The sequence below is a fragment of the Stylophora pistillata genome, chromosome 14, assembly GCF_964205215.1.
Source record: "Stylophora pistillata chromosome 14, jaStyPist1.2, whole genome shotgun sequence".
NCBI classification, from domain to species: Eukaryota; Metazoa; Cnidaria; class Anthozoa; order Scleractinia; family Pocilloporidae; genus Stylophora; species Stylophora pistillata.
In genome coordinates, this window is record NC_142532.1 from 6,294,879 (window position 1) to 6,304,878 (window position 10,000).

A 10,000-nucleotide genomic window follows, 5' to 3' on the forward strand; every position below is an offset into this window, starting at 1 on the left:
TGTTCTTTGACAAATTTAGCTCAGTCTTATTTTTACGTCACACTGCCTAGTCACGTTTTAAAAGTTGATTGGAATACGGTGATATCACGTTGCCGCCATGTTGGATTTGAGATACATCAAAACGAGGCTGGGCGTGCAAAGATAATAAGGTCACGGTGTTTTCTCTGTAAATATGTCTAACTACCACTGCTGTGTAAACTTATGTACGAATGATAAACGCTATGAAAATGGTAAGGATAAATACTTCTTCAACTTCGCTTCCAAGAAAGAAAAGAAAAAAGAGTGGATTATCGCTATAAAACGAGATCCTGGGCCGCTATTCAAGGTAAGTTAGTACAATATAGTCTCAGCGATGACTACTACACACGTGTAGTTGTGATTCCGCTGTTAAACAGAAAAATCGCGAGTTATTCTTTTTTCCTTGGTTTGATTATTATGGAATTAGAAATTGCGATTGATTTTATGTATATTGGGGCTGAAATATGTAGTAATTTCGACAAAAAGTAAAAAACATACCAACCACACGTGGACCGGTCTATTTATTTATATTATGGCAACTCGCGGGAAAATTTTCTCTGATTGTCTGAAGTTTCTGAGTACTGTTTCTGTTGCTGTGTTAAATACTGTTTATAGATAGTTATTTTTGCTCTTTTTTAGATAAAGAAAAATTCGACACTGGTATGTTCTGATCATTTCAAGCCGGGTGACATTGAATACACGTTGACAGGAAGGGTTCAACTGAAGCAAGGAGCTGTCCCGTCGATTTTTAAATGGACTAAAGAACATGAAGGACGTCCAGATAATAGTTTGCAAAAGTTTAAAAAGCAAAAGATAGAAGTGGAATCACTACCAAGTGCAGCAGGAGATATAACAGAAATGGAACAAGGAATAGCCGATAGAACCGATGCTGCAATGGAGACTGACTCACCTTACAACACAACAAACCCTGAAACAAATGCCGAAGTTAGCACTGAAATAAATGGTGAAGTTAGCACTGAAACTAATGCCGAAATAAACACTGAAGCCGAGTCAGTCACGACTGCATTAAAAGAAGAACTTGCGTCAACACAAAGAAAAGTAAAGGAACTTGAACTTCAGATAGCTACTCTTTTGTTAACTTCTTTTGGTTCTGAAAGAATTACTGGAAGTCCAGAATTGACAAGGTTTTACACTGGCTTTCATTCAAAGGAAAAACTTGATAGTTTTTATCGATAGGTAGAACCGTATGCAACTAAGATGACCAAATGGTCTCAAATACAAAGAGCTAGAGGTAGGCAGAACTTCAAACGTAGAAATAGTTATGGCAGCTTTTCTTTGTCTCTTTATGATCAGCTAATTTTATTCCTGATAAGACTTAGACTTGGCCTAGCTGAAACAGACCTTGCAGTTAGATTTAATATCACTAAACCCACAGTCAGTAGAATTATAATAACATGGGCAAATTTTCTTTATATCCTTCTTGGTCAGTTGCCAATTTGGCCAACAAAAGTTCAAATTCAGAATAGTATGCCAGAGTGTTTTAAGAGTACATACCCCAAAACAAGAGTAATTCTTGATTGTACAGAGATTAAGGTACAGAGACCTAGCTCAAAGGTTCTTAATTCAGAATTTTATTCTTCATATAAATCCCATACTACTTATAAATGTTTAATCGGGATCGCACCCCATGGCCCTGTGACATTTGTCAGTTCTCTTTACCAAGGTAGCATATCTGACAAAGAAATTACCCGAAGCAGTGGTATATTATCATTAATTGAGGAAGGAGATGAGGTCATGGTAGATAAAGGTTTTTTAATTCAGGATTTATTACAATGTAAAAAGGCTACAGTCACAATCCCCCCTTTTCTTTCTAAAACCAAATCAATGCAATTCAGTACAAAGCAAGTTTCTGAGACTCAACAGATTGCACGATTGCGAATTCATGTTGAACGTGCCATAAGAAGAGTTAAAGAGTACCAAATTTTTGACAAAGTCCTTCCCTTATCACTAGCTGGTTCTATTAATCAAATCTGGTGTGTTTGTTGTCTGATGACAAATCTTAGAGGGGCATTATTTTAATGCTTTTAACAATATATAAATGATACAATGCAATATTTAAAATTCATGAACACAATGTTCTGTATATATTATGATGAGACATGTCATCATTTAAAAAAAATGGACTGATTAAGTTTTGTTAAGTTTTGACAAAATGTGGAAGTAAATATTGAAAATAGAAATGATCAAGTTTGCTTTTCATTTCTGCACAAAATTCATTGTCAAACTCAATATGTTCCAGGTGATAATCTTGTTTACAGTAAACATAAAAATCAGCCCATGGGGCCCCACTAAGTAACATCTGACCCATTACTTGGTAATAGTAGGAGTGGGTCTTCTTAAGTCTATAAATCCCATTCACACATTTAAGATAATTTAAGTCAGTTATTGAATCTTTAATGGGACACTTTATTTCAAGTAGTCCCCAAGAGTCTGCTTCACTTGGATCATAAACTCTTCTGTCTGGGGAAGTGGCTAGATATGGGCAGGAGGGGTTTATCACAATACCTGAAGGAAAAACATTGCAGTCTCTAGTGTCAGCATATGCACTTGCAGCTTCTTCTTCTGTATTTATGCCATGAAGCATTGCCTCTGTTTGCTTTGTTTTTCTTAACAGTCTTTCTGCAAGGGACTCAAAGTCTTTTTTTCTGCTGCATACATCTTTAAATTTACTGGATGAAAGCCGTTTGGCTTTCAGGTCAAACCACTTGCTTGTATCACACTGTTCTCTGGTCTTTGTCTCATACAAATATGACTGGTTGTATGAGACACACAGACCCTCTAATACATTTTGCTCTCCAGCACTTGGCGCAAACAGGTAGAGGCTGTCAATTGTAGGCATACTATAATTGGGGGGTAACTCAGGACCATCAACTTTGACATGAACTTTTGGACTGTTTGTTTTCTTTATCTTTTGCTGATATGATAGTACACTTCCTGTTGCTACATCACCAAATTTGCATGAGGTAAGAGAGAGATCTTCCATTGGTCGTAATATTGAATTAACTTGTGTATCTTCATGCTCTTTAAAATGTTCCCTGAATGTGGATATTATATCTTTGCTTCCAAAACAATCTGGGATGGGATTATACAAGGTTGATCTCACACCATCAATTCTCCTAATTCTCTTCTTTGGCTGCGGCAGTGAAAGTGGAACTTTCACTTGTTGTAGCACCACCTCATCTATTTCTTTGGGTTTGATCCCAACAGTTCTCTGAGGTACATGCCAGGTCTGAGGCAATGAAGTCTTGGACATTGCAGGAGGAACACTCTGCAAATCTAGGAGTTGGTAGTGTGCAATGAGGTACATTAAACCAATCACATGGTTACACAAACCAGCACCTCCTTCACAGTTGCATTTCTGGGAAAGAACTGACTGTTTTTCTCTTGATAATTCAACCTAAACAATATGGTAAAGAAAATTTTAACTTTCATGCAAAAGATAACATAATTCTAAGTATTTTGCTAAAAAGGTTTTTAATATAATAGCATATGAGATCTGTTTATTAACTCAAGAATATTGAAAAACATATTCAATCTCAGCTGTTATAGCAAAAAAATACATCTAAATCTCTTAATGGATGTATCAATTATACATCAAACAGTTATGATTTCCATTAATAAATAATTTTCAATTAGTTAAAGGCATGAACGTACCTGCAGTCGCCACGGTTCATCATTTTTTCGTTGTGATCTGTAGCTCCTAGCTCGAACTGTCACACTACAAGGTTCTACTTTAACTAGAGGGGAAAAACACTTCAATAAACGCATGATTTTTCGCTTTGATTTCGATCAATATTGAACATAAAGACAGCAACTACAAATGCATTAAAAGAGACATCAAAACTCCGGAGAATCTATCTTTTGATATACAATAATGCCAACAAATAGCCAAAGTAGCGAAGAAAAGAATTGATGATCTTACCTTCGACATCAAAGACATATCCTTCGCAAAAATTACTGTAACCTCGCGTTCTAACTTTCTTTGGGACTTTATCTAGCTTCTGCAGCCACTTTTCTATGAAGGAATTGTCTACTAAAGGAATGTTTTTCAATGATTTGGACCAGGCCGAAAGAGACACATTAGTGGCAGTCGCCATTTTGCAAATTATGCACGCCCAGCCTCGCTTTGATGCATCACCAAACCAAGATGGCGGCAACGTGATATTGGTGTATTTGATTCACAAACAATTTGATTTGGGAAGGTACAGTTCAAAAATTACAAAGTTCATTGTCTATGCTAGCATGACAAACAATTTGACTGTTTGAGTTCATTATGCTACATTTGACAGACTATACTTTACAACAAAATCAAAACCAAGTCATGTAATTTATAAAAATAAGGCATCAACATCGTCGACGTCACAATCGCTATCGTAATCAGAGTCTGCTTCTTCTTGGCACAAAGCATCATCAGTCAGGTTCAGGGCGGCACTAGCAATCTGCACCTCCAATTCACCATCTATGTTATCACCAGCCTGGGACGGGTGTGTTTGCACACAGGCATCAGCTGTCTCGATCACATCATTTTCTGCCAGTTGTGGGGAGGTAGAGGCTGCAACAGTGGACGACACTCTGATCTTTGGCATTTTTCGCCTCTTCTTCTGGTTTTATACTTAAGAAGTTTGCAGACAGCTAGTCAGTATTAAGGCCCGTTTAAAAGATTTTTAACATTTGCCATGGCATGAATAGATTTTTAATTCTTTAATTATAAACTAGTGAGCGGCACTTCTGCGAACATTAGTTGTAAAACTACTTGTATTTTCCTACGCGTTTCGTCTAACTGTTGTAGGCTTCTTCAGGAAGTTTTACAAGTATGACTAAACGCCTGTATTTATAAGCCAAAGTTACAGGGGCCGATGACCGTAAAGGCTTGGCCGGACTTACGAACAGGAACAGGCGAAGTTGTTAAAAATTTGTGAAAAATTTAAGACGTGTAAGGCAAGGTGAGAAAAATATTATTCTGGGGGCCACAGTTTTATCGTGGCCCCCAAAAATTTATTTACATAGGTTAGCTATTGTCACAGTTTTCTTGTAACACACAGTACAATCTAAGTCTGGCAGAATATTACTGATAACCTTCTTAATACGGGCGTGACTGCAGTTAAACGTAGTCTTAAAGGCAAGAGTCCTGCTTGGCCGAGATCTGTGTTTAGGTGGCCGGGAGATCCAGGTCTTCCTGTCGTGGTATCGCACACTGTGAAACAGCGGCAGTAAAATAAATGAAAGTACTGAGGTATTGGTTTATTCAGTTTGAAATATTCAGTCAAGGCACAGGAGCTCCTCACCTAAACTGAAGAAACATTATTTCTTTATCTTTTTATTGTCAGCTAATGCATAACCAGTTACCTCTGCTGATAGAGTGTGCAACTCTTCCATAGGCCTTAGTACAGAATAAGACAAAGTCAAGTTATTAGAAGTAGTCCTGTAAAGAAGGTGGTTGAACTTAAAAATTTTCTGAGACAATGTGCCCATACAGACAGGTCAATGCATTTTCCAAAAGGGCACAAACAATGTAAAATTTTCCCACTGAACTCAAGTCAATTTTCAATTGGCTTTTAAAATCAATGAACTTAAAATATTTTGTAATGTTACCAAAAAGCCACTCAACTGCAACTCGTACTTCACTCATAGCTGTATTGTACAAGAGCATTTGCGGAGTGAGTTGAATGTTTTTGAATGGGGCCTGCAAGTGTAGGCCCAAAGGATATGCGGGATCCCCATAGAGACAAAGAGGATCCCCATTATAAAATGCCACCCTCCGCAGCTCATTCAGAATGCCCGATTGCTGGAGAATTGTACTATCGTGTCTATTTCCTTCAAAGGGACCATGAAGGTTCGCAATTAATCCATTTGGGATCACAACACTCTGAAATTTTATGGAATGGATTCTCTTGTGACCATTGTACATAACTCTTTGGTTTTCATGTGGCCTCGCTATCCCATGCACAGTTCCATCAATAAAACCAAAACAATTCCTCAATGGAGCACCAAGACGGTGCACAGCCTCTGCATAACTGTGCAGCTGGTCAGGCTGCAAAAAGAACTGATCCCAGCTGCGTAGTCGATACTTATGATTATCATAGATGAAATTGATCATGGTGTTAAATATTAAGCAGAGCTCGGTTGGATTCCTGCCAAAGCGGGGTACCATGTCTGTGTACCTACAAGGGTATGTCAATCTCTTCAACAAAATAAACAGACCCTCAGCACACGGTGGGTGGATCAGCAGATTTAGATGAACACACTTTTAAAGATGGTTTCCTGGTCCCCCTCCTGCCATTGCAAACAACAAGAGTATTACCTAGTACTGTGAGAGTTTGTGGGGCACTTCCCAGGAACTGGTTACACCAGCTTGTGTTTTAACCTTGACAAAGTTTCACAATACCAGAGGGTTTCATCGAGTAACCAGCCCGACTCATTGTTGCCAGGAACTATTTACAAAGTCGTTATTTACAAAATTTTTATTTAGAAAATTGTAATTTACAAAACATGTTATTTACAAAGATATTGGTTACAAAGTTGTTATTTTGGAATTAAACAAGAACAGGAACAAAATAATTTTTTTGATGTTTTTGTTTTTGATATATTTTTTCTTTTTGCTTTTTTTTTTACCTTAACCCTAAAGTCAATAGCGCTTCATCTTCTTGAAGGTGTTTTTTACCTTATTCCGTATCCTTTGGAAGTCGTTCCTCTTGAGGATATCCCTCAGCTCACTCGAGAACAGAAAGAGGTTCCTGATCTCCTGGTTCTGAGGAACTTTACGGAAATCTTCCAGTGCCTCCTCTATGACCTCCATATCCCTCTGACCCCATTCTACCCGGGATTCTACCCGGGATTCTACCCAGGATTCTACCCTCTTACTGAGAGCCCGCTTAGTCACGACCTGCCGTATGTGTCTTGTCCCATCCCCATTCTTATCATCACCCAACGAAACATCCATTTCAGCTAACCCACTAATACCAGCTCCATCTGCAGCTTCATTATTCTCATCGGTACTGCCTTCAACATCTGAACAATCGCCTACATCATCGCCATCACTACCAATTTCACCATCTCTATCCCCACTTTCATCATCTGCATCAGTACCAATTGCAACATTATCCTCATCACGACTACCTTGAACATCTGAACAATCGCCTACACCACAAACGGTTCTTTGGTTGCAAGTAATTTTTTCTGGAATGCCTAAACATTCACATAATTCTAGCAGATCTTTCTTTGCAAATCTGAGCTCCCTCTTACACTCCACATTGCTCCACTCGTCTAAACTGAATCTAGGGAATTTCCAGTATGGGAAAATCGGTTTTGAGGAGTATGCGTCAAAGAAGAACAAATTCATCATTGTCGATGATATCAAAGAGGGTGGCTGTTAACAGAGCATTGCGGACGGAGCCTGAGCCACCACTAGCCATGATCTGAGATATGGAAACTCACAAAGGACTTGCAATACAGAGTTCACGAAAGCCGGTTTCACAAAGACAACGCGCATAAAAAGATGACGACAACTACAAAAAATTCACAGTAACTTATTTAATGGGCTGGATTATACAGATATAAAACAAACACTACCTTCTGAAAATTTGTTCAAGTCCAGTTGGAATTGAAAAACTCATTTCAATTGGTATCCCAACAACTTCGTACGGAGCAAATCTTGTCGAAGGCATCCATGTGTGCACTCGACGCGGGATGTCTAGTAAAACTAATTTCGTTACCCATAATTGCACCTGTAAGTGTAACTTTATGACAAAAATTAATTGATATTCTAGAACAGAAATTTGCAACATGTTATGTTTGCTAAATCACTTTTCAACACAACGCGACGCCGTTCTCGACACAGTTTCTTACCGGTAGTTTTGCTGCGCGCGCCGTTGTCAACTGACGTTCCCGTCCTCTTGCTAAATCTCTCTATTCTTCCTGTATTTGAAGCCGCTTTGTGTCCTCTGTATCGTGTTTTGCCCATCGTCAGCAAGTGAGACACTAGCACGATCCACTACAGACTGGGACAGTCGTGTAGCTTGACAAAACAACGATCCAGAGGTTATTTGTTTCGTTTTCAACCATGATAACTATGTGGCAACATGTCGCATTTCGCGCCTTCTGGTCATCTGTATAAGGAGACTACGACCAAATATAATGAACATTTTAGTTTCCAGAGGTTTTGTTTGCGCGCCGCTGCGAACTGAGGAAAGCTGAGAATTAGATAGACTGGTTCAGATCAGCGGCCTCGTATTGGAAAGTGTGCGCGAAGAGAAGCTGTAATGCAGTTGTCATGGCATCCAGAGCGTGTTAACAAAGAAGAGAGGCTAAAGGCAACGCGAAAGGTCTTTAAATACATTTTATTTTTTTCTGGAAGTTAGAAACCTGCCAGGGTCAACAAAGGAACATTTTTATACCATTTGGTCCGAGTACATTTTGTTTGTGGACACATCAAATCATGGTAAACTCTTGCTATAATTTGTAGTGAAACTTTTTTGAAAGGCCATGTACAGCCAGCCTGTAACTAGTCACTCTCAACAACTAAAATTATCGCAATAGATGTTTACAACATTTACCTTCAAAAGAGATCGCGGATGCTACTTCCTTAATGGCATCTTTCATGAGAAATTACCATTCATTATGCACTCCGATTTAAGCTTACCTATATTGATAATCCTAATTGATTTCTCTGGAATAACAGACGGTTGCAATAAATATTAGTCTTTTTTATGTGATGCAAAATGGGGTGATTGTTAAAGAAGAGGGACTATTAGTAATTCATGACAAGTTACATTTGTAAAACGTTTTGTACTTTATGTTGGAATAATAATTTGAAAAGGACTTTTCAAGAGATACCATTTATTCAAATAAAACTATTACATGCATGCCCAGCTTGCTGGGAGTATAAACTGGGCTTCAGAGTACTTACTGTCTGTTATCATGTATATTATGTTGAGTATTGCTGACTGTTGGTCATAAGTATTTAGATTCAGTGGCTCCTAAAAGAGTCATTGTTGTTTGTAAATGGTCTGGCCCATTTTCACTAAGTGTATATTTTTGAGTTCTCTCATGCCATAATTGCTTCTGGCCAAAAAAAAAACTTAATCAGCTGCAGTTACCTATTTTTTACTGGCCCACTACAGGCATTTCACTTTGATTTTTTTATATACCAGTGTGTGTAAAACTGTAGAAAACCTTAACGGTATGTGAGAATCCAATAGTTATTTTTACTAAATTTACACATTCCAATTATCTCATGGTTTCTTTCAGCCTAATCAAAATTCACATCAACCTAAACTAAATTGAACTAAAAATTCTTAAGCTTATGGCCTTATGTTCTCTCTTCAAACTTACAAATGTACTGTTATGTTCCAGTGCTGTAAAAATTGTTTACACAGTCTCAAGGTCTTATACAATTCATGTGCTCTAATGTCAGCTCGAATGTCATCTGCTGTTGGCTCATTGCAGTCATGCTCTGCAAAGAAACCTTGCTCCCACTCCTGGAACTGCCGTTTAAGGGTTGAGTGCTTTGCCAGGACTTTTAATTGCACCACTGCCAGTGCAGTTTCATAGTTTTCCTGTCCTTCTTTGCCTTTAAGATTATTCTTACTTACCATGCGCATTTTGTCCAGTGTTCTTACTTCACAAGTATCACCCAACACCTTTGACACATTTTCTGCCAGGGTGGTCTTCAGCTTGAATTTTTCAGCAATGATCATTTTGGGATGGAGTTTTAGACTCATTTCCGGCCAAGTTTTCAATTTGTGATGTCACCATGGTGTCCTGTGATACATATAAGAGAACTCTGTCATGGCCAGGAATTTCCACATTGTCTTCCTCGAAAGTCTCCATGAGGTCTTCTCCTACTTGTTGAAGATCAACAACTTTCTCCTCTTCTTCATCCTCTTGGTCATTGTCATTAGTGCTGTTGTCCAGAGTCCTGTTAACAAGGGGGTCACATTCAGCTCCAGCAATGCTGTCACTG

General features: G+C 38.4%; 2 protein-coding genes and 1 pseudogene across 2 annotated transcripts; 1 reads left to right on the forward strand and 2 right to left on the reverse strand.

Moving 5' to 3' along the window:
* Positions 1 to 54: 54 nt before the first annotated feature.
* LOC148716270 (uncharacterized) lies at positions 55 to 2,238 on the forward strand. Its single transcript, XM_088744294.1, has 2 exons — positions 55 to 325; positions 658 to 2,238. The coding sequence occupies exons 1-2, from the start codon at positions 173 to 175 to the stop codon at positions 1,213 to 1,215; spliced, it is 711 nt and encodes a 236-aa protein (XP_088600420.1). The 5' UTR covers positions 55 to 172; the 3' UTR covers positions 1,216 to 2,238.
* Positions 2,177 to 4,196, reverse strand: LOC111331213 (uncharacterized). Its single transcript, XM_022936273.2, has 3 exons — positions 3,962 to 4,196; positions 3,694 to 3,776; positions 2,177 to 3,436 (listed from the first exon to the last, which is right to left on the reverse strand). The coding sequence occupies exons 1-3, from the start codon at positions 4,134 to 4,136 to the stop codon at positions 2,177 to 2,179; spliced, it is 1,518 nt and encodes a 505-aa protein (XP_022792008.2). The 5' UTR covers positions 4,137 to 4,196.
* Positions 4,197 to 4,683: 487 nt separating this feature from the next.
* Positions 4,684 to 7,943, reverse strand: LOC148716271 (uncharacterized; annotated as a pseudogene).
* Positions 7,944 to 10,000: the final 2,057 nt, after the last annotated feature.